The sequence below is a fragment of the Balaenoptera physalus genome (genome assembly GCF_965194825.1).
Source record: "Balaenoptera physalus genome assembly, chromosome: 18".
NCBI classification, from domain to species: Eukaryota; Metazoa; Chordata; class Mammalia; order Artiodactyla; family Balaenopteridae; genus Balaenoptera; species Balaenoptera physalus.
In genome coordinates this window covers 80,461,034-80,486,065 of record NC_138899.1, presented here as the reverse complement: position 1 = coordinate 80,486,065, position 25,032 = coordinate 80,461,034, and the positions used below count along the sequence as shown (strand labels likewise).

At 40.0% G+C, this 25,032-nt stretch overlaps 1 protein-coding gene across 4 annotated transcripts in view; it reads right to left on the bottom strand.

Annotated features, from left to right (window-relative positions):
• ZDHHC20 (zDHHC palmitoyltransferase 20) overlaps nucleotides 1-25,032 on the bottom strand; it is a 70,750-nt gene that overhangs the window by 10,300 nt on the left and 35,418 nt on the right. For 3 of the 4 annotated variants that reach the window (XM_082435141.1, XM_082435138.1, XM_082435139.1), the window contains exons 4-9: nucleotides 24,396-24,567; nucleotides 16,084-16,153; nucleotides 14,745-14,777; nucleotides 14,035-14,155; nucleotides 4,999-5,131; nucleotides 1,911-2,037 (exon numbers count right to left, since the gene is read on the bottom strand). In XM_082435141.1, coding sequence (XP_082291267.1) covers nucleotides 1,911-2,037; nucleotides 4,999-5,131; nucleotides 14,035-14,155; nucleotides 14,745-14,777; nucleotides 16,084-16,153; nucleotides 24,396-24,567 — 656 coding nt within the window. The remainder of the gene's footprint in view (nucleotides 1-1,910; nucleotides 2,038-4,998; nucleotides 5,132-14,034; nucleotides 14,156-14,744; nucleotides 14,778-16,083; nucleotides 16,154-24,395; nucleotides 24,568-25,032) is intronic. The other variant, XM_082435140.1, reaches the window with a different exon arrangement.

Below are 25,032 nucleotides of genomic sequence, written 5' to 3'. Positions count from 1 at the left end.
TAAAGATAAAATCTTAAAAGTAGCCACAGGGGAAAAGAGACATAGTAATTTACAAGCATACCTCGTTTTACTGTGTTTCATTTCACTGTGCTTTGCAGATACTGTGATTTTTATAAATTAAAGGTTTGAGGCAACCCTACATTGAGCAAGTCTATCGGTGCCATTTTTCCAACGGCATTTGCTCACTTTGCGTCTCTGGGTCACATATTGGCAATTCTCACAATATTTCAAACCCTCCACCAGCAAAAAGATTACGACTTGCTGAAGGCTCAGATAACGATTAGCAGGTTTTAGCAATAAAGTATTTTTAAATCAAGGTATGTACATTTTTTTTTTTTTTTTTTTTAGACATAATGCTATTGAACACTTAACAGTCTATGGTTATAGACTGTTATATGCACTGGGAAACCAAAAAATTCGTGTGACTCACTTTACTATGACATTTGCTTTATTGCGGTGGTCTGGAACCAAACCTGCGATAATCTCCGAGGTGTGCCTGTACAAACAGTGGAATAAAGATAGGAGAGAGGCTGATTTATTGACACAAACAACACAAGCCAGATGATAATGGAACAACATCTTTAAAGAAGGGGAAAGAGAAAACAAAGACAAAAAACCCAACTGCCAACATTGAAATTTCTGTTTATAGAGAAAATAACCTTAACAAATAATAGGCTATGTTGCAACCAGTCGGAGTGGAAACACCTGAATATAAGGGACAACAGATAAAGCACACGGAAGGGACTGGCGCCCTTGAAGATGAAGCTCAGGAAAAAGGCCGCATGGAAAGTGAGCAGCCACCAGGGTGCCGCGGCGGAGCCTCCCGAGGGGCCCCTGCAGGGACAAGGGGAGGGAGGCGACAGAAGAAGTACTTGAAGAGACAGTGGTTAAAAGTACTTTCCAAATCTGACGAAAGTTTAAAAATTACAGATCCAAGAAGCTCAACAATCCTAAGCACGAGAATCGTGAAGAAAACAACACCAGGCACGTCATGATCAAATTGCAAGAAACTAGTGATGAACAAAATCTTAAAAGCAGCCAGAGAAAAATGTCATATTACACAAATAGTAATAAACATACTATCCACAAACTTCTCATCAGAAGAAAATGCAAGCAGCATCTACAATTCTATACCAAGCAAAATGTCTTTCAAAAATGAAGGCAATTGGGAATTCCCTGGCCGTCCAGTGGTTAGGACTCTGAACTTTCTCTGCTGGGGCCTGGGTTCAAGCTCTGGTCAGGGAACTAAGATCCCATGTGGTGTGGCAAAAAAAAAAAGAAAAAAAAGAAAGAAAGAATGCAAATATGTCATCTTCAGACAAAATAACAAGCAATACAGTTCCTTGTTAAGGGAAAAAAGGAAAAAAACCCACAACACTTACAAATATGGTACTTGAATTTCAAATATTTTTTCCTTCTCTATAATGACTTTTGGTATATAGATGGCCTAGGATGGCTGAGAATTTGGGACAAAAGGAAATTATGAATCATCTTGAGCATATATTCTCATTTAAATTTAAATGCAGGTAAAAACTGCATTCTGTGTTGGGTCTTCTTTGATTTAAGACACAACAGAATACATAACCTGTACTGGAAATCTTTGAAGATATGGCTAATAAGTATAAATTCTTATGATTCTTTACTTCACAAACTTATTTTCATTTTGAAAGAAAAAGAGTGATTCTTATTTTCTATGAATCTTTTTTTCTCATTCAAATATATGCCCAAACTCTCCTTCACCCTTATAAAAAACATGAAAAATAAAATACTTCATGTAATCAAGATATTCTGAGTTTTCATTCTTAAGGCTCATAATGTCATAATATACTATATTCTCTGAATCATTTAATCAGAGAGACAGAGACTATCACAGGTTCCATAATTTCTGAGACGTGCATTTTATAAACTACCTTGAAAATATTGGAAGTAGCCAATATTTCTTTTCATCGCCAAAGACTTGTCTCCAATTTTTACTGCATCCAAGCGAGAAACCGTTTCCATCAGGTCCATATGAAAATGTGGGTGCACGGAATGATTCTGTTACAGATATATATTACAAAAAAGAAGAGTTAACCTATTCGAAAATTATAGGAGGGAAGGAAAGTACCAATTTTTTTTCCTTTTCTTTTTTTAAACTTTTTTGGGAAAAAATATAACCTCTTGAATATTTCATCACCCTTATAAAATGAAAATGTCAAAATAATTATGTGATATTAAGGAAAATCGACTGAAGAATGTTTAATACACCTTAGCCTTTTTCTTTTTTTTTTTTTTTAAGATATTCTATCTCTTGCAACTTCACTCATTCATTATTTATCAATTTCCTACTATGTGCCTTATGGCAAAGCACCAGGTTTTGGGATCCCAAGGTAAAGTAGATGAAATTCTGACCAAAGAACCCACAGTCTAACAAAAGTCTATCAGAATGACAGTGTGATAGAGATACATGCGAGTGTTGGGGGTGGTGGCCAAGGAAGGTGAGATATGCAGGAGGTGACGCCTGAGCTCGATCCTGAGCTATGAATAATAACAAGTGAGGAAGCTGATGGCGGCCAGAGCCTAGGATCTCTGTTTAAAGATAGAATGCATTTCAGAATGTTTTATAAGCTATGGATAAGAAGGAACCAGGGAGAGATGGATTGGGAAAGGTTGACGACACAGAAAAGTGAAGTAAAAACTGATGGAAGAAAGTTCTAGAAGAAATGGGATGGCCTTTAGAAAAGTTCTAAAGATTAACCATAGATACCAGAAAGGACATCGTGTCCGTAGAAGTTAGAAAGAGGGTGACAGTGATGGGTTTGAAAGTAGAAATGTTTGTGTGAGGTTATAAAGGTGAGACGATAAGAATTTACTTGTGGCGACTTCTAACTTTTCTATGAAGCGTTCACAAAATAGGTAAGGAAATTAGGGAGAATGATGAAAGTCTGGAATACCTATTGTGGGTAATAAGGTGGCAAACCTGATCAGAAACACGTGACATTACTGCCAAATAGAGCTGAGGGCCTAAGTGAGGTCTGAGACTTTGAATCTGTAGTTGTGACCACCTCTGTGGGAGTGAGACGGCCTTCACCAGCTCTCTCCAGCCCCATCGCACTGGGAGAAGAACGCATCGCTGGAATAACCTGGGTCAGGGACTGGCAAAGGCGTTATGGGAGAAGAGGCACCTAGGGGCATGCGTAATGCGAGGGTGCTGCTGGGAGCTTGAGGGCATTTATTATAGGATCTAGAATGGAAAAGGGTGAGAGAGGAAACCAGAGGGAAAGAAACGTGGGAGAAAAGTGGTGGAGTGTGGAGGACTCAGGAAGCTAGAAAGGGCACGCACTGGAGCACGGAAAGGGAGAGCGGAACGGATAAAGACTGTGGTCAGAGAATGGAAACTTCAAGGTGAAAACGTGAGGCCTCTTCAGTTTCAAGTGATGAAAGGTTCAGTGTTTGGGTACAGGAATGACTGGCTATCAGGATCAAAGAGACCAACCAGCCTGTCTGGGGTGACAGCAGCAGTTTGAATGTATTAATAGAAACTGTGTAACATGAGAAACGATTCAAGGTAGGGAGGTGACAGCTATGAGGAAGGTACGAGTGAGGCCCCAAAGGACATCAGGAAGCAGCAGTGCAGAGCTGGGTAACACCAGGGTGTGCGGGGAGTGGTGTGTTACGGGAAGGTTTTCCAAAGTGTGGGTTTAAACATCTTAATAGGCTGTAAAATCAATTCAGTGCTTTGAAACCACCATTTCTTTTTAAAGAACTAGAACAGAAAATATTAGAGTACATTGGACATAGTAGACATTAATGATGTTTTACGAAGATTTTGCTTATTCTAATTACATAATTTTATAAATGTGTGTGCATGCACTAGGTAGTGATATAAAATGATGCATTTCTTACTGTAGTCACTGCTTCCCAGGAAGCACTCACCTCTCAGACACCTAGAGGGTTTGGGCGGGAAACAAGTGAAGCAGGGTGGGAACCGTGGCCAATTAAATGCTCGTGGCCACCGGAAGCAGTCAGCCACTACTGAGCTCCTACCGAATGACGCCAGGTGGGAAAATAGGGCCACCAGAGTCATCAGTTTTGAAAAGAAGAAATCTCCTTTTCTGTGTGAAATCTCTCAGTGTCCAGCTGCTTGGGAGGTCTGAAGAGCTAGGCTTTGCATGTGGGCTGCCTTCTGTAACCTCGGGTTAAAGGTGAAGAGATGACAGGATATTCTGTGACGATGATAAATTAATTGACATAAGGAAGCTTATTCACACGGAAAAGGGATGAAGGCGTGGGAACTGGAGGAGAGCAACAGCAGAGTGAGCTGGGAAAGGCGGGGCACTGAACCCTTTACCCTGGAGGCCCATCACGTCTTACAGGACTCCACAAGACACGAGATTAAAGGGGTCCAAATGTAAGAGTACCTAAGAATCTCCCTGCAATGTCTGCATCTTTCTGTGTTAAAATACGTCCACCTCTCCTTTAGACAGCAGGGAGTGTTTAACCTTCTTTCGAAACACTGCGACAGATCCCTGTTTTGTTAGCCAATACCTCAATATTCCGGTTATGGCTGGTGTTGTTGCTTACATGCCTATGGTTTAGTCTGAGCAATGCCACACCACTGTTGTTTAAGAAGCGTGTGTCCAATTGTTGGAATACCTTACTGAATTCTTCCCCAATATTTTCATTTTAAAAAAATGAGCAAAAACGGGACATAAGTGCTAACATTAGTGATACAACAAAGGCAGGAAACAGCTTTTATTAAAATTTATAAAATATAGTCAGTTCTCTACTTCTATATACAACACACTACTGAAAAAATATATAAAAGTCAATCTTACTTCCTCAACCTTCTCAAAATTATGAACCTTTACATTTATTAAACAGCCATTGTTCCTATCCAGTCCAAGTTAATTTTAATACAGAATTATTTTATCTTTATCATCTTTTGCCCTTCTCTAGACTTCATGTTCATTTGTGGCCATTTTCCTAAATAATTATGCTTTATTTTAACCTACTTACCTATGGTTGTTCTGTTTTTTCCAACTAGCCAGCAGTGGTAGCTGAGAAGTGACAACACGCTGATGAAGAACATCGTCGACACAAAGAAAAGAAAAAGTATGTGGAATTTTGCACGTGTATCTGAGAGTTCATTCTGAGGAAAGAAAAAAGAAGACTTCCTTTTCAGAATAGTCAACCTCCAAAATATACTCTCACAAATTTGGTTCTTCCTGAAGATTGTTGAATTTGCCAAAAAATTGCCAGATATGAGAAGTAATAAAATAAATTAGATAATATATCCAAAAGCAACATTTCCCAAAGCAGAGAACTGGTATTATCAGAGGGGCTTGCTTACATAACATGTCAGAAAGAGTCACTTTAAAAACCGCTCTTAAATTTTAGCAATAGATTCAGTAATAAAATAAAAAGATGGACGTTTTTACCTAACGTTTTTCTTTTGTACTTTATACATATATTCAAGCTTTCCCCAACATCCAGGATACACGAGGGTTTTCTCCATCTACTACTATTTGCTTGTTTTAATTATATAACCAGAAACTAATTGTGATAAATTTATTTTTGGACTTCCTTAGTCTCTATCTTCGGAACACCACTGCACACAGCCATCCCTTCAGCTGCTTCCATTCCTACCTTTTTAATCCTTGCTCCTTTCCTACAGAGCCTGTTCTGGTAATTACCGATTTTGGTATGTCAATTTGCCACAAGGCATTAGTGAACGAAAACAGCTTCTGTTACCCATTCTAATGGCTAGATTCATTCCAACAGAAGCAAAGCGTTAACCCAGAAGAAGTCAGTCTCTAGCAAGAGGATTAGAAGGAAGCCTTTAAGCATTCGCTCTCACGACAAAGCCGCACAGCCAACCACAGCCTCACAGAACAAGAGCTGCTCCTGCTTGATTGAAACACTGTTTACAGGCTAAGAGGAAGGTTTTTAGCATTAGGTGATTCTGACATCTATCTTCTCCTCTTCCAGAGTAACCGCAATACCTTTTAAATACATCAAGTGATTCTTCTATCTCCCCATCTTGTGTAACAAATGAGTACTATACATACTCACTATCAATGTCACAAAAAAGATGGCAAGACTGTCATGGCAATGATGTATTTTACCTTTGGACAACTCTCTGTAGATTTCCTGCGGCAAAGCTTGTACAAACAGAGACAACGCATTAAGAAACCACTTTTTATACAAAATTATCCTGCGCACTATTGTCATAAACCTTTCACGTTTGGAAGGACCACTAAGACGTGGCTCTCTAAAGGTCATCAACGACGTTTTCTCAAAAACCGCAAAAGACAAGAACATTCTGCCCTCCAAGCACGTTTAGGGTACACTTTACACACCTTTCCACAAAGTTTTTAAAACAGAGATTGGTATCTAGGAAAGCATAAAATTGATTTTTTTACCAAACAGCTTTTTAAAAACTTCTGATGACTAGTTTCTAAAAACTAGATCTAATAATTTCTCACCTGCCTCACTGGTACTGCAGTAGCCTTCCAAGGGGTGCCATCTCCTCCCCTCCAGTCTACTTTCCACACAGCAGCCAGAGGGACCCTTTATAAGGCCGATGGCACCACCCCCTGCTCCCCACTCCACGGCCCTTGCAACGCCCGCAGAGACCCTGCATCCCCGGCCGCCTCCTGGACCCCCTGTTCCCCTGCTCATCTACTCCAGCCTTGCCAGCTGCCTGGCATGGTGCCGCTCCTTCTGGGCCTTTACTCTAGAGGTCAGATGTCTCCTCTGTTTGAAACACTCTTCTCTCAGGTATCCACTAAGTCCCGTCAAGTCTTCACTCAGCTTTACCTTCTTACTGAGGCCTACAACGATCACTCTTAAAAAAAATTCAGATGTAATTGACATATAATGTTATTTTAGTTTCAGGAGATCAGCATAATGATTCCACACATGTCTATACGGCAAAATGATCACAAGAAGTCTAGTTCACATCCACCACCACACAGACTCACAAAAACTTTTTTCTTGTGAGGAGATCTTTCAAGACCTAACTCTTAGACACTTTCAAATATACTTATTAGCCATAGTCACCATGTTGTACATTACAGCCCCAGGCTTATTCTGCCACCTTCTCCCACTTCACCCATCCCCCACCCCACACCTCTGACAACCACCAAAATGTTCTTTGTATCTATGGGTTTTTTTTTATTCCACATAAAAGTTAGATAATATGGTATTTGTCTTTCTCTGTCTGACTTTATTCCCTTATTATAATGCCCTCAAGGTCCATCTGAGTTGTCAAAAACGGCAAGATTTCCTTCTTGTTCTATGGCAGAATTTATACCATTTATGCAACGGTATAAATTCCGTTGCATATTTATACCACAATTTCTTCATCCACCAATGTAAACTTAAGAGTGTTTTCATGTCTTGGCCGTTATAAACAATGCTGCAATGAACATAGGGATGCAGATATCTTTTTGAGTTAGTGTTTTCCTTTGGATATACTCCCAGCAGTGGAATTTCTGGATTGTATAATAGTTCTAATTTTAATCTTTTGCGGACTCTCCGTACCATTCTCCATAATGGCCGCGCTAATTTACACTCCCACCAGCAGCACACAAGGGCTCCCTTTCCTTCACATCCTTGCCAAAACTTGTTATTTCCTGTCTTTTTGATAATAGCCATTCTAAAAGGTGTGAGGTGGTATCTTGCTGTGGTTTTGATTTGCATTTCCCTGATGATCAGTGATGTTGAGTATCTTTTCATGTTTCTGTTGGCCATCTGCATGTCTTCATTGGAAAAATGTCTATTCGGATCTTCTGACCATTTTTTAATCTGATTGTTTTGTTTTTGCTATTAAGTTGTATGAGTTCTTTATATATTTTGAATATTACTCCTTATCAGATACATAATCTGCAAATATTTTCTTCCATTCAGTAGGCTGCCTTTTCATTTTGTTAATGATTTCCTTTTCTGTGCAGAAGCTTCTAGTGTGACATGGTCCCACTTGTTTAGTTTTGCTTTTGTGGCTTTTGCATTTGATGTCAAATCCAAAAAATCATTGCCAAGGCTGAAGTCAAGGAGCTTACCACCTGTATTTTCTTCAAGGAGATTTATGATTTCAGGTCTCATGTTCAAGTCTTTAATCCATTTAGAATTGATTTTTGCCTGTGATGTAGGACTGAGGTTCAGTTTCATTCTTTTGCATGTGGCTACCCAGGTTTCCCAACACCATTTACTGAAGAGGCTGTCCTTTCCCCATTGTATCTTCTTGGCTCCTTGTCATAAATTAACTGACCGTATGTGCATGGCTTGATTTCTGTGCTCTCTTATTCTATTCCACTGATCTATGTGTCTGTTTTTATGCCAATAACATACTGTTTTGATTACTACAGATGTGTAATATAATTTGAAATCAGGAAGTGAGATGTCTCTAGCTTTGTTCTTTTTCTTCAAGACTGTTTTGGTTATTTGGCTCTTTTGTGGTTCTATACACATTTTAGGATTGTTCTATTTCTGTGAAAAATGGCATTGGAATTTTGATGGGGATTGCATTGACTCTGTAAATTGCTTTGGGTAGTATGGACATTTTAAACAATATGAATTCTTCCAACCCATAATCACAGATTATTTTTCCATTTATTTGTGTCTTCTTCATTTGCTGTCATCAATGTCTCATACTTTCCAGTGTAGAGATCTTTCATATCCTTGTTTAGAGTTATTCCTAGGTATTTTATTCTTTTTGATGCAATTGTAAATAGGACTGTTTTCTTAACTTCCCTTTCTGACACTTTGTTATTATTGTATAGAGATGCAACAGATTTTTGTATATTGATTTCGTAACCTGCAACTTCACTGAATTTATTAGTTCTAACAGTTTTTTTGTAGACTCTATGGTTTTCTAATATGTCACTTGAAAATAGAGACAGTTTAACTTCTTCCTTTCCTATCTGGATGCATTTTATTTCTTTTACTTGCCTAACTGTCCTGGCTGGCTAAGACTTTCGATACTATGTTGAATAAAAGTGGCGAGAATAGGCAACCTTGTCTTGTTCCTGATATTAGAGGAAAAGCTTTCAGCTTTTCACCACTGAGTATGATGTTAGCTGTAGGCTTGTCAATATATGGCCTTTACTAAGCTGAGGTGCGTTCCCTCTATACCCATTTTGTTGACAGTTTTTATCATAAATGGATGCTGAATTTTGACAAATGCTTTTTCTGCATCTATTGAGATGATCATGTAATTTTTATCCTTCATTCTGTTAATGTGGTGTATCACGTTGACTGATATGCAGATGTTGAACCATCCTTGCATCCCTGGAATAAATCCCACTTGATCATAGTGTATGGTCCTTTTAATGTATTGTTGAATTTGGTTTGCTAGTATTTTGTTGAGGATTTTTAAATCTATGTTCATCAGGGATACTGGCCTGTAATTTTCTTGTGGTGACCTTGTCTGGTTTTACTATTGGGGTAACACTGACCTCATAAAATGAGTCTGGAAGTGTTCCCTCTTCCATTTTTGGGAAGTCTGAGAAGGACAGATGTTAACTCTTCACCTGTCAAGCCACCTGGTCTGGGACTTTTGTTTGTTGGGAGGTTTTTGATTACTTATTCAATCTCCTTACTATTAATCAGTCTGTTCAGATTTTCTATTTCTTCATGATTCAGTCTTGGTAGGTTGTATGTTTCTAGGAATTTATCCATTTTTTCTAGGTTATCCAATTATTTGGCATATAATTGTTCATAGAAATCTCTTTGATCCTTTGTATTTATCAGTTGTAATGTCTCCTCTTTTTTTTTTTTTTAATATTTATTTTTGGCTGTGTTGGATCTTCGTTGCTGTGCACGGGCTTTCTCTAGGTTCTCTAGTTGCACCACCAGGGAAGCCCTAAGAGCTGGTTTCTTGTAAAGATAAACAGAATAGACAGGACTTTCCCTTGTCTCACCAAGAAAAAAATAGAGGACTCAAAATCAGAAATGAAAGAGGAGGACTTCCCTGGTGGCACAGTGGTTAAGAATCTGCCTGCCAGTGCAGGGGACATGGGTTCGATCCCTGGTCCGAGAAGATGCCACATACCGTGGAGCAACTAGGTCCATGCACCACAACTACTGAGCCTATGCTCTAGAGCCCACAAGCCACAACTACTGAGCCCGCGAGCCACAACTACTGAGCCCGCGTGCCACAACTACTGAAGCCCGCACACCTAGAGCCCGTGCTCCACACAAGAGAAGCCACCACAATGAGAAGCCCGTGCACCACAAGGAGGAGTAGCCCCCGTTCACCGCAACTAGAGAAAGCCCGCGTGCAGCAACAAAGACCCAACTCAGCCAAAAATAAACAAAACAAAAAACCAAAAAAACAGCTCTTAGTTTCACTCATCTTTTCTACTATCTTTTTAGTTTCTGTTCTATTTATTTTCACTCTGATCTATATTTCCTTCCTTTTAGGGTTTTTTAAAAAATTTAATTTTTGGCCGCTCTGCACGGCATGTGGGATCTTAGTTCCCCAGTCAGGGATCGAACTCAAGCCCCCTGCAGTGGAAGCACGGAGTCTTAACCACTGGACCACCAGGGAAGTCCCTAACTTCAGGCTTTGTTCTTTTTCTAGTTCCTTGAAGTGTAAAGTTAGGTTACTTGAGATCTTTCTTACTTCTTAACACAGGTTTATCTCTATGAACTTCCCTCTTAGAACTGCTTCTGCTGCATCCCATACGTTTTGTTATGTTGTATTTCCATTTTCATTTGTCTCAAGATATTTTTTGATTCCTTCTTTCATCCACTGGTTGTTCAGTTGCATGTTTAATCTAAACATATTTGTGAATTTTCGTTTTTTTTCTTGGAATTGATTTCTAGTTTCATATCACTGTAATTAGAAAAGATGCTTGCTATGATTTCAATATTCTTAAATTTGCAAGACTTATTTTGTGACCTAACACGTAACGTATCATGGAGGATGTTCCATGTGCACTTGAGAAAAATGTGTATTCTGTTGCTTTTGGATGAAGTGCTCTGTATAAATTTGTTAAGTCCATTTGGACTAAAGTGTCATTTAAGTCCAATGTTTCTTTATTTCATTTCTGTCTAGATGATTCATCCACTGATGAAAGTGGGGTATTAAAGTCCCTTACTATTATTGTCTTGCTGTCTATTTCTCCCTTTACTTCTGTTAATATCTGCTTTATATATCTAGGTGCTCCTTTGTTGGGTGCATAAATGTTCTTTTTTTTTCCTTTTTTTTTCCCTGTGCCATGTGGCATGTGGGATCTTGGTTCCTTGACCAGGGATCGAACCCACGTCCCCTACATTGGAAGCATGGAGTCTTACCCACTGGAATGTCAGAGAAATCCCGCATAAATATTCTTATCTCAGATATCCACTAACTTCCTTCAAGTCTTGCTCAAATTTAATCTTCTTACGGAGGTCTGCCATTATCACTCTCTTTAGTGCTATAACCTGCGCCTGTCACACCTCCCTCCCCACACACTTGCTAAATCCCTTACTCTGCTCTACTTGTTGTTCACAGCATTTACTTTCTAATATACAATATAATTTACTTATTTATTATGTTTATTATTTGTTTCCCCTTTCTCAAAAGTACATTCTACAAAGACAGATCTCTTTGCCTCTTCTGTATATTGATGTATCCCAAGTGCCTACAACATATGTGCCTGGCACATAGTAATTGTTGAAGAATGGAGAAAAAAGTAGACTTAAGTTTATTAGTCTTTCCTTACTCATGATCAATCTCAAAAAGTTTTTTTTTTTTTAATTTATTTATTATTATTTTTGGCTGCGTTGGGTCTTTGTTGCTGCACGCGGGCTTTCTCTAGTTGCGGCGAGCAGGGGCTACTCTTTGTTGTGGTGCGCAGGCTTCTCAATGCAGTGACTTCTCTTATTGCGGAGCACGGGCTCTAGGCACGCACGCTTCAGCAGTTGTGGCTCAGGGGCTCTAGAGTGCAGGCTCAGTAGTTGTGGCACACGGGCTTAGTTGCTCCGCGGCATGTGGGATCTTCCCAGACCAGGGCTCGAACCCGTGTCCCCTGCATTGGCAGGCGGATTCTTAACCAATGAGCCACCAGGAAAGCCCTCAAAAAGTTTTAAAATATTTATTTTTTAATTAATAAATCATTACATGCAAACATAAGTTTCTGATAAAGAACGGGAAATTCTACAATTTGGACTTCATTCATCTGGCACAGATTCATCTTCATTTATTATTTAAAAAAATGTTTGGCCATGCTGCACAGCTTGCAGGATCTTAGTTCCCAAACCAGGGATTGAACCCTGGGCCACAGCAGTGAAAGCAGCGGTCCTAACCACTGGACCACCAGGTAATTCCCTCATCTTCATTTAAATAGGACCACTGAGTATGGTGAAGTAGGTTGTAAACTGAACAAAGCTGCCCAACTAGGGGAACAACAGAGGCTAAAATTCATTAGGCTGATTGACTCAAGTATCTGGATGTTGGAAGAGAAAGATCTAAATTAAAATTTTGGCTTCCTATACTATTAAGTATGTGACCTTGTTAGTTACCTAACTTTTCCAACCTCAGTTTCCAACTCTGAAAACTGGAATAATAATAGCTCCTTCTGCATTCATTATATTTTCTTCCTTTCTGTATTCTTGATGCTCTGGCATCTGAAGCCTTGCTGACTGGGGAGAGAGTGCCTCTCCCAGGGCCATCCAATTCTTACAGAGATAGCAAGGAATGTACCTCTCATATACAAACTAATCAATCCAGAGCCCATACTCCAAAACACCTCCTTTCTCTGGCTCTCACACTCCAGGGGGCAATACTACCCTGCCCTAATCACACCAGACAACCAGGGACAGCCTGTATCCTCAGAGACCACTGAAATTATTCAAACTAGCTAACCCTAAGTGCATTTACCCTGCCTCACCATGCTTTCCCATGGGCCCTGTGCCTTCTGCTTCCTGAGCAACTCTGGTGCTTCCCTGTGTGGCCCTGCACGGGGTGGCATGAACCCTCCCTTGGAACTGTGAGTAACACACTATCTTTTCAATGGTTATCATCTCCTCATCTGTCAGCTTCACCATACCTGAAGAATAATAAAACCTACATTTTACAGTACCTTCATAGGGACTTCCCTGGTGGCGCAGTGGTTACGAATCGGCCTGCCAATGCAGGGGACACGGGTTCGAGCCCTGGTCCGGGAAGATCCCACATGCCACGGAGCAACTAAACCTGTGCGCCACAACTACTGAGCCTGCGCTCTAGAGCCTGCGAACCACAACTACTGAGCCCACGAGCCACAACTACTGAGCCCACATGCCTAGAGCCCATGCTGTGCAACAAAGAGAAGCCACCGCAATGAGAAACCCGCACGCCGCAACAAAGACCCAACGCAGCCAAAAATAAATAAATAAAATAAAATAAAATAAAATACCTTCATAGGGTTTTTAGGAAGAGTAAATACAAAAGTACCTTTAACCACAATAACTCCCACCTTCAAAATCAAAGATTTAAATGGAGGGAGGAAAAAAAACCACAATAAAAATGCCAGAAGAAAAGCTGGGTAAATATCTGTATAAATTTACAGTGAACAGAATAAAGCCAGAAATCATAATTTAAAAGTACTGCTTTAAAAATATAAAATTTTGATTTAGTAAAAACAAAAGCAAACAGGGTTACAAGACATCGATCAAAATTGTGGAAAAACATTTGCAACCCATAACAGAAAAAGGATTAATATCTCCAGAGACAGGAAACAGATTAGTGGTTACCTGGGGCTGGGGATTTCACTTTTATTACTGTAAAACTGCAGTAAGTCTCATCATCTGAAATAAAAGTAATTACTTCCCTAAAACTGATAGTATGGTTGGAAACAGTTTGGATTACTAAAAGAAGCTCACTATATCCTATTTAATACTCATTTATTTACAAACATGTATATATGAAGGTAAATTTTAACTCCATCTGTCTTCTGAGCCATTATAAACTCTAACTAGTAAAATTAAGTATGTCTACTTATAATAAAGAATGAAGGAATTACTTATGAAATAGCATCTTAAAAAGTCCTAAATATATGTTTTAAGATAGAAAAAAAGACTTACCGTCCAAAATTTTATAAAGTACTGTAAAACTGTTGTAGCCACGAAAAGGCAATATAATAGAGAGTACAATAAAAATAGCAGGAAGAATTTGTAATTAGAAAATCCCACACAGTTATTCACCCTAGAAGAATAAAGAAAATCACACTGTAAAAATAAGACAAACTCACAGAAACGAAAACTAGAATGGTGTTTACCAGGGGCTGAGGGGAGGGGAGTGGGGAGTGTTTAATGGGTACAGAGTTTCAGTTTTGCAAGATGAAAAAGTTCTGGACGCCGGCTGCAAAACAATGTGAACGTACTTAACACTGCTGAACCGTACACTTAAAAATGGCTAAGATGGCAAATTTAATGTTTTTTTACCATAATAATAACAAATAGGACAGATGAAAAAACTTAAAATCACTATAACTAGAAAATGGGTCATTTGGGAAGTAGGGAGCAGTGTCTTAATTATGGATGTGTGTTTTAAATAAATTCTGTAAGGAATTTGGAATTTCAATGTTAATTCTTAGTAGACAATTACTTGGGTTAAGAACATCAGAATATATTTTTAAAGGAAAACATGTAGCAGAAACATAAAACTAGATCAATCTTGATATCTATGAGTAATTAAACTGACCTTCAACATTTAGGAATGCTGAGGTAACCACTCCGAATGCTCCCCTCCCACCTCTCCCCCCCACGTCATTTCCTCCGGGTTTTATACGTACCAGGGACAGTGATGGTCCATCTTAAGGATACACCTAAGAAAACAAACGAACACAAGAAAATCCATGTAGAAAAATTCCCCTGATTCTAATTTCTGAGATATATATATATATATTTTTTTTTACTTAAAATTTTCCCTTTAGCAATGCATCTTAGAAAAACCAACCCAGTAGACGTTAGGTTAGAGACAATTTCTGTTATTTCCACAAATACTTTTGTAGGTAAGAAGTAATGATTTTTCACACTGAGAATTCAGCTGACTTGGACCACATCAAATAACATTTTAATATACAGATATGGTGCATATAGCACTTGGTACATTGGCTAGATCTAGTTTACAAAGTCAGCTGAGGAAAGTAAAATGAAAGTTATTTTAAACATGTGCAAGTGATAAAACTTTAGAAGCAAATATTGTTAAAATATTAACACTGATGGGCTTGTAGGTGGTTATTTTTTTCCACAGATTTTATACAACTCTATCCCACGTATAAGAACCACTGTATTTTTATAATCAGAAAAAAAAAACCCAAATTTGCCTCCCCACCAGTATACATAATGTATATTTGCACAAAGTTAGACAATGGATCATTTCAAGTAATACAACAAATGAGTAAACTGATACCCAAAAGGTTAAATGACTTGTCTCACTCAAGTTCAAGGACTCACTGGAATTCCCATACGAGGGGTCTTTCTTTCAACACACTACCTTCTCACAAGAGCATAAGGGATAAAATCTTTGAAATTTTTGGGGGAACAACTTCAGAGGTGGTAACTGAAAGTAATAATGGGACTTCTCTGGTGGTCCAGTGGTTAAGACTCCGTGCTCCCAATGCAGGGGACCAGGGTTCGATCCCTAGTCAGGGAACTAGATCCTGCATGCCACAACCAAAGATGCTGCGTGCTGCAACTAAGAGCCGGTGCAGCCAAATAAATACATAAATAAATATTAAAAAAAGAAAGTAATATTTTTGTGGTTTGTTAGGCTTTAATACCAACATCAATAATAAAAACAAGAAAAGTGTCATGATGGTCTTTTTAATCCAAGAATTAAAGTCATCTTTCTCAAGGGGGTGGGTATTACTTACTTGGTCATCAATATTACATTAAGCACATGCACAAGAAGTACACATACTTAAAGAAAATTCTAACAACTGGTACAGGAACTGTTATCAAAGATTACTTCAAAGTATATTCTAGCTTATATACATATTTATGTTAGCTCTGCATACAGAGCAAATAATGGGAGAGGATGCAGTATTTTTGCTAAGTTCCTTCACTTTCTGTTCTCCCATCTCCAGTTCCAGTACTGGGGTTAAATGAAAGCCAAAGAGAAACACTTACATGTCACATGCTGAGCAGTGATGCGCACGGTCAGGCTTAATCAGCTGACATCTCTCACAATATCTGATGGCTACATTTAAGAATTAAAAGGAAGTTGTTGAAGAATGTATGTTTAGAGTTGAGTTAATTTGACTATAAAATTTGCTTTCATTTCTTACAAACAACTCTAGGAAACTGACAACTAATAATTTTAAAATAATACCAAAGTTCATTGGAGAGCTTATGAAATCCAAATGTCAAGAGGCAGAAGGGAACCTCAGAAATGTAGCTGGCCCAGCAATGTTCAGCTGAATAAGGAGATCCAAGGAAATAAGGAACTGGTATAAAGTCAAACATGTAGTTTAGCGGCAAAACTCAGATACACTAAGACCTAAATCAAGTATTTTCTCCTACTGTACCACGATGTCTGTAGTAAAATATCAAAACGTTCTCAATTATCTCCCACCCCATCCCAGATAAATAGCAAAATTGAAAACATACTATTGCAAAAGAACTCTAAACTTCCTCCCACTAAATTCTAATATATACAGTTTGTATCTTCATTCATTCAGAACATAATGAGCACCTGCTAGGGGTCAGATATCGCTCTCGGCATAAATCCCCGCCTTCACGGAACTTACACTCTAGTGGAAAAGACGGGGAGTAATAAGCAAGGCAAGGTAACAAAAGAAGTAGTATATTAGTGATAGGTGCTGACAGGAAGAATAAAGCAGGGCAGGGGGGTTGGGGTAGTGTAATTTTAGAGTCATTTGAGAAAACTGAAACGGAAAGCAGGGAGCCGGTCAGTCACACAGATCCGTGGGAAAAGAGGAATCTGAGGAGAGGGAACAGGCCTCGGGTGGGAGGGAGCTCAGTGTGCAGGAACGGCGAGGGGTCGGTGTGCCTGGAGCAGAGAGGGAAGGCGGAGGGCACGAGGCAGGGTCGGAGAGGCTGGGTCAGCCAAGGCTTGTTCTCCCCACTCCGCTCAAGTACTCTGAGAGAAGAGTAAAAAGCCAAGTGGAGGGGACTTCCTGGCGGTCCAGTGGTTAGGGCTCCGTGCTCCCAACGCAGGGGTGCGGGTTCAATCCCCGGTCGGGGAACGGGATCCTGCGTGCCACACAGCACAGGCAAAAACAAGAAGCCAACTGAACGAAGAGCTCCACCAGAATCTGCAGAACATTCAGAACCTCAGGTTCTGGTTTTTGACATCTAAGTAAGTGACAAAATAGTTCTTTCAGATTTATGAGGGAAATGTCCCAAGACTTCACAAATCAATAATTCTTTAAAACCATTATTTTGGATGAATAGAGAATAATAAAATTACAGTGAGATGCTAACCTTTTTCCATATCACGGCCTCCAAAGCAAACAAATGCTTCTTGGCAACAAGACAAATTACTATGGGTCTTTCACTAGAGCTGAAACTTTCAAAGACTTAGAGCATTTGACTAATAAATACTCTACGGGATCTACTGTAAGTGCGGTGGACTTCTTTTGGGGGTATCCGCCTGGTCTGTAGGCCGCTCTCTTTCCAGGAAATGATTTCAGACCCCTCTTCTACCTGGACTGTGTGAAGCCACCCACCTCCCCCTTCTGGTCCACGCTCTCGCCTATGAATCAGGGCTGAGGGGCAGTGAGCTGTATCTCAGGGGGTGGAAGTGAGTAACACGCAATGGCCACACCTCACCATGTGGATGGGCTAAGAAAGGGAAAATCACTTTAAGGGCAACAGTGTAGAAAGGGAGCAGATGCCCGGGGGCAGCAGGGACAGCTGCAGGAACCCCTGTGGCTCCCGGTTCTCAGCTCCAGTTCTTCCTTGCAGTCCTGCCCTCGGGGCACAGGAAACACCCACCACTTTCTTACACCATCCCGTGTGTTATGGTAGTTTCTTTTGCCGGGAAGGGGGAGTTAAAAAGCTTAAGCTGTTGTCTGTTACTTGTGATCATTAGGGCTAACAAACATAGTAACAGCACAGAAAACAGGTTCAAATAAAAATTTAATTTAAACATACCCTCTAAAAAGTAGATGGACCATGTCATGTGATAGTGTTTTTGGAAAAGAATTTGGCCGTATCTATAAAAGCGTAAGGCATGCACACTCTCTGCCTGGGATCTCTGCCGCTAGAAAATTTATTCTATAGACACGCTCTCACCACAACATGGTTTCAATAACAAAACACTAGGAGTAACGAGTTATGAAGATAGTTAAGCATTTTATGATACACTACGTAGACTTTAACAAGAATTCTCCATACAAAATAGACACATATCCTAAACTGGAAAAGTGCAAACATATTAAGTGGAAAAAAGCAAACTGCAGAATAGTTTGATATGCAGCATGTTTCATATCTCTGAGGGGGAGAAGAATATATGTATTTTTCTCTTTACACATCCCAGTACAATGTATCCACCTTCAGACTTGAATTAACATATATAAGGGAGACACAAAGTGTTATTTTGAAGCAGTGTTAGAAGTTACACCTGCTAGAAGGCAGCTACCCAGGTAACCAAATCTGTACTGGTTAATACCTATCCACTCTCATTGTTAAAATGTTAATTGATTGTGTATAAGTTTTGCAATATTCTGTTATATATAAAAAATTTCTGCAAGGATATACAAGAAGGGTGGCAACCTCTGGGGAGTAGTGCCAGGGTGAGGGGCAGACACTTCTCATTTGGTATCCTTAAAAAATTGTTTTAAAATCATGTTCCTGTATTACTTTTATAATTTAAACCAAACTTCAAGATGAAAGGAATTTATACAAATATCCACTTATTAAATGAATAAGCTATACCTTACTGAGGGCCTTCTGTAGTACCCTGGCTAGACTGGACACTAGGGAAGTGAAACCACACAAGGTAGAAAAAGCAGAGCAGGTATAAAGGACCTGAGAGGTCTCCTAACTCAACCTCTCATTTTTTAGGTTAGAAACACCCCAAAACCTAAAGAGAAAAGAAGTAGTTTGCCCAGATCATCTCCCTCTCTGTCTCTCTCTCTCTGAGTGGTCAGATCGGGGACCAGAAGCCCAGGGTCTTATTTTCCTTTCCCTCTACACTTCCTCCACTCAAAATTCTGCCACTGCTCTGAGATGAGATGAAACTAAACAGACTTTTCAAGAAGCCTTTTTAAGGGTCTTAATGACTGAGTAGATAGAAGAACTGAAGTAAAAGCAGCAGTCAAAGAAAACTGCGGTTTCTAGGAGGGGTGGCCAGAAGAATGATGCTGCCAGTGACAGAAACAAGCTTGATGGGGGCGGGTGGAGGGAGGGGGGTTAGGTTGTTTTTCTTTCTTTCGTTCATTCATTCAACAAATATTCAGTCTCTACCCTGTGACAAACACTGCTTCATGCTGAGAGTATAAAGTTGAACAAGACAGACTTCCCTCCTGCCCCCACGGTGTTAGGTTTTGCTTGACCTGAATTGGGATAACAGGTCACTCAGGTACAGCTATCCTTCGGAAGGCGGAGGTATGAGAATGGAGCTCTAGTGGGCGCACATGCCAAGCGGAGTGCCAAAGCCCCGACAAGGGTCTCCAAGGGCCCTGGGGGAGGGCAAGGCAGCCTCGCCCCTCTGAAGGCACAGCCGCAGTCCACGCCTCTGTCTGACAACAGGGAAGGGTTTGGGCAGCAAGCGCAGGCTCGTGTGACAACATCCCTCAACCTGCTAGTTCACAGTAAGAAAAGGTAACTCAGTCTGAAAACTATTAAAGAAAACAAATCGTCTGAGACACAGTGAACCAACGATCACAATATCGCGGTGTCAGAATTCCATGGTTAAAAACAGCTGAAGGAACAGTACAAAAAGAATTGGGACGAGGCATGCTTGTAAAGTGGGGTTAAAAAAATGTAGGAGGAAGAATAAACATTCAAAGATGCAAAAATAACTAGAATGGAAAAGCACAAAGAAGAAAGTTTTTCAAGCAGTTAGAATGACAAAAAGCCACCAAACTTGGTTAGGAAGAATGAAAGCCAGCTGCCTGGAATCTGCTGGGAAGGAAAAGAGGCCCAGGGTACAGACGACTTACGAGGGGACCTAGTCAAAGGGAAGAGAAAATAGAATGGTAGTTGGAACACGTCAGAACCAAATTTTTGTTGTTGTTTTTAAGAGGGGATACACTTTGAAGTACACCTGAAAGCAGAGGGAAGAAATGGGTTGGAAATTATTAAGTGAAGAAGCAAGATTTTTAGGAGCAAACTGTGGGAGAAGGGAAGAAAAAGGTCAGCAATCTTTATGCAAGTTTAATAAAGGACAAGAATGCAGAGCCCAAGAAGGAAGCGAGGTCCTGAGGGACAGCCAAGTGTGTGCAGGTGCAGGGCAGCCCCCGAGCCTGGAAGCAGCTGAGACTCTGCCGCCATGTTTCATACTCGTTCTCTCCTACTTACTAGCTTGTGACCTTGGGTCAGTAACTCACTTTCTGAAAGCCTCAATTTCCTCTTTTGTAAATACAAATAATATGAAGCGCAAAGGACTATTGTGCAGATCAAAAAAAATCTGGAACATACCAAATTCCCAGTAAAGCAGTTATTATTGTTACAATAATATTATTATTTTTGATAAAACATAAAGTGAGCCTCTAGGATGGGAAAGATTAGCGAAGGGGAGAAAACTAGGGAGATCTTTCAAGTGTATAAGCAGCCATTACGGAGAACACCCAGGAACAGATTCGCCCCACAAATGCCTCCTGGGGGCCTGGGGGGCGACGCACTGCTGTGTTAGGGCCATGGACGGAGATCCCAGGGCCAGAGCCTCAGGCCAGAGTCAAGGCGTGAGGAGCGCAGACAACCAGCAGACGGTGAACTGAGATCTACAAGGTAAGAATGTGAGAAGTTCAGGGAAGATTTTTAAAATCTCTTCTTGTTTAAGTGAATAGAAATGGTTGAAGAGAGTTGGACAGTGAATTAAAACTTTAAAGTAGATTTAGGGAGGAGAAAATAATCATTCTAGGAAGAGAAAAAGACATAAAAATAAAAGGTGGGGAAGGACAGAGTTTTAGCAGAGTTGACACAGGGAAATGGAGCAGGAGAAAGCTAAAGAGAGGCATTGGTTGTATCCAGACTGCGGAGGGCGGAGGTTTAGAAAGACTCATTTTGTTTCCTTAATAGATGAGATGTCCACGGGGTTCAAAAAAGCACAAAAGGAGCTCAGTGACAGTCCCCATCCCCCTCCATGAAGGCAGCTCCGCCACTTTCACTAATCTCTGCTCTAAGAAAGATCCACTTTCTATAACATGTGGTTCTGTAATTTCATTTTTTAAAGAATGCAAGATATTATTTCTATAATAAGAAAAAAAGAAGAAAACCCCCAATGTTCTTGGGGATTCTAAGCGGTAGAAATGCAGTATAAAGCGGTGCTCGAGGGCAGGGACTCTGTTTGCAGTCAGAAGATAAGGTGTAAGTCCCAGACCCTGCCACTCGGGGACTTCAGGGCCCTCCCTGTGTCTCACTTCTTCGTCTCTAACGTGGGGATAAGTGCTGCACTGTCTCAGAGGGGCATAAGTAATCACCATAAAGTGCTCAGCAAAATTCTGGTGCACTATTCAACAGACGAAGGGTATTTTTCAGAGTAGTGGAAAGCCATTAAAATTAATGAAAAGTAATAAAGCTTTAAGGGTAAAGATTTTACATTAGCAGCTTTTAACTCTTTGGGGCATAGGTACTGCTCTGAAAATCAAAAGAATAGGCTACTTCAAAAAGTACCCAAAATTTTGTGTTTAATCTCACGGTTTCATTAATTCTCTGAAATCCTGGGACTTTGGGTTAAAAACACCTAGGGAATTTCCTGGCGGTCCAGTGGTTAGGACTCTGCGCTTCCACTGCAGGGCACACGGGTTCGCTCGCCTGTCAGGGAATTAAGATCCCGCATGCCCCGCAGTGCGGCCAAAAAAAAAAAAAATCTAATCTACATAACTGCAGCTACTAACAACTGTTGTAAACTAGACATTTTATAATTGAATATAAAAAGGGATTACTTTAAATTAGCTCTCGGACTTCCCTGGTGGCGCAGTGGTTAAGAATCTGCCTGCCATTGCAGGGGACACAGCTTCGAGCCCTGGTCAGGGAAGATCCCACATACCATGGAGCAACTAAGCCTGTGTGCCACAACTACTGAGCCTGCGCTCTAAAGCCTGCAAGCCACAGTTACTGAGCCCACTCGCCACAACTACTGAAGCCCACATGCTGCAACTACTGAAGCCGGCACGCGTAGAGCCCTTGCTCCGCAACAAGAGAAGCCACGGTAATGAGAAGCCTGCACACTGCAACGAAGAGTAACCCCTGCTCGCCGCAACTAGAGAAAGCCCGTGGGCAGCAATGAAGACCCAACGCAGCCAAAAATAAATAAACGTTAAAAATAAATAAATAAATAAATAAGCTCTCATTTACTGAAAATTTATTATTGTACACTGAGATCTATACTAAGTGCTTGTCTCATTTATGTATACTTCCAGAGATTTAGAGACTATTATTCTCATTTTAAAATGAGGAAACCAGGGCTTAGAAAGTTTAAGTGACTCTCATTGCACTAGCAATGGAAAAGCTGGGGTTTGATCTGAAATCCATGTTTTCATTCTATACGGTAATATATTGGTTATGCAAAGGGATAGTATAGGCATACCTCGTTTTATTGTGCTTCACAGATACTGCGTTTTTTTTGGTTTGTTTGTTTGTTTTTTTACAAATTGAAGGTCTGTGGCAACCCTGCATCGAGCAAGTCTACTGGTGCCATTTTCCCAGCAGCATTTGCTCACTTTGTGTCTCTGTGTCACATTCTGGTAATTCTCAAAATATTTCAAGCTTCATTATTATTTTATTTGTTATGATGATCTGTGATCAGTGATCTTTGATATTACTGCTATGATTTGTTGAAGGCTCAGATGATGGTTAGCATTTTTTAGCAATAAGGTATTTTTAAATTAAGGTATGTATGTGTTTTTCTGACATAATGCTACTGCACACTCAACGGGCTACAGTACAGTGTAAACATAGCGGTTACATGCACCGGGAAACCAAAAAGTTCATGTGACTTGCTTTACTGTGATATTCACCTCATTGCACTGGTCTGGAACCGAACCTACAATATCTCCAAGGTGTGCCTATATGAAATGCATGAAAAATTTAAATGTCGGTCAAATATCCCCTCCTAAAATCTCGCACAAATTTTAAATTTTCTTAAGTCAGAATGTGTACATAATTACACAAAGGTAAAGCTCCTTTTATTTCCCCTCAGAGTTGAGAAGCATAGGGGTTCTATAGGCAGAGCACCTTTTCACATACTACCTGTATGACTACCTGTATGACCTTCAACAAGTTACTTAACCTGTCTCCGTTCCCTCGTCTGTAAAATGGAGAGAGCAGTGTCTCCCTCACAGGCTGGTGTGAAGTTTAAATGAGTCTGTATGTGTAAAGAACTTGGGTCAGAATAACTGTTAGCTATCACCATTATCTGGTATTTGCATGAATTAGTGAGATGTATAATACATAATTTAAAACAATTTCCTGTACTTAAATGACGAGTCTGGCCGCTCACAGGTCCATCCCTATCAGTAAGGCTCTGCCCCTGAGAAAAGGAAGCTGCTGCAGTCACAAACGTCAAGAGGGCCAGTGGAACAGACACGGCTTTGGAACCAGACAAACCTGACTTCAAATTCTGGCTCTCTGAATACTAGCTTTATAACCTTGAACAAGCTTCCTCCCCTTGATGTCTTTTATTTCTCCCCATTCTAAGTTAGCACATTCTTGATTTTTTAAAAAATTACTCAGTGATGACACAAAATATTCAAATGCAAACCAGGATTTCCAAATGATGGTTTACTAAAAATTATACATGAAATTTTTACCCATGAAGATTGAGTTGGGAAAAAAAAAGAAATGCAGAAAAAAGAGATCCACATTAAAGTGAGCCCCTTAAAAAATCTATTATCAGGGGACTTCCCTTGTGGCGCAGTGGTTAAGAATCCACCTGCCAATGCAGGGGACAACGGTTTGAGCCCTGGTCCGGGAAGATCCCACATGCCGCGGAGCAGCTAAGCCCCATGAGCCACAACTACTGAGCCCACGTGCCTAGAGCCTATGCTCCACAACAAGAGAAGCCACCGCAATGAGAAGCCTGTGCACCACAACAAAGAGTAGCCCCCGTGCGCATCAACGAAGACCCAAAGCAGCCATAAATAAATAAACTCATTTAAAAAATCTATATCGACATATGTACATACCTGTTATCTGAAATACCATGTAAGATACACAACACATGAAAATCCTGTTCCCACAGATGCTATTTGTGGCAACCACAATATCCACTTAATAGTCAAATCATGCAAATATATCTTGGCAAAAATTACCATATTTTAAAAATTCTTTGGGAAGAAAAGCTGAAGATTTGTTTTTCTTACTCTTTGAAGCTGATGTGGTATAGATAGGTAAGTCCCTTGCTGCTCTTCTCAAAATTTCTTGCTGTCTTTCTTGGCTGAATTCCTTTTCGTAACGTTCCTTTTCAGAATTGGACAAGCAGAACTATAAAAGGAGAAATAACTATTAATTCTTCTTAATCCCATGACTATTAACTATCAGGCTCAGAAAAACAAAGTTTTATCCAGAACAGAAAAAACAAAAATATTTCCTTCTATAAAGGCAAAACTTGTCTTCGAATTTGTTTAGGAAGCTAAATCAAGCACATTTTAACAAAACCACATACCTTTGACAGATTGAGAAATATTTGCCCTCCATACTAATGATGGCAAAGAACATGAACTAAATCTTTTTTGCATTTTTGTTTTTTACAGAGAAGATTAACTTTTCCCATCAAAAAGGGCTTAATATATATTTTCTGTTAGTAAAAATTCTGGTGTTTGAAAGTTAGCATCAAGAGATATGGAAGGATGTCCAAAGAGTCACTTGCTTCGCGTAACAGGCTAAATCACAGGCATGGGGCCCTACTATTTTCTGGCCAAATTTCTCAATGAGGACAACAAGTCCTTC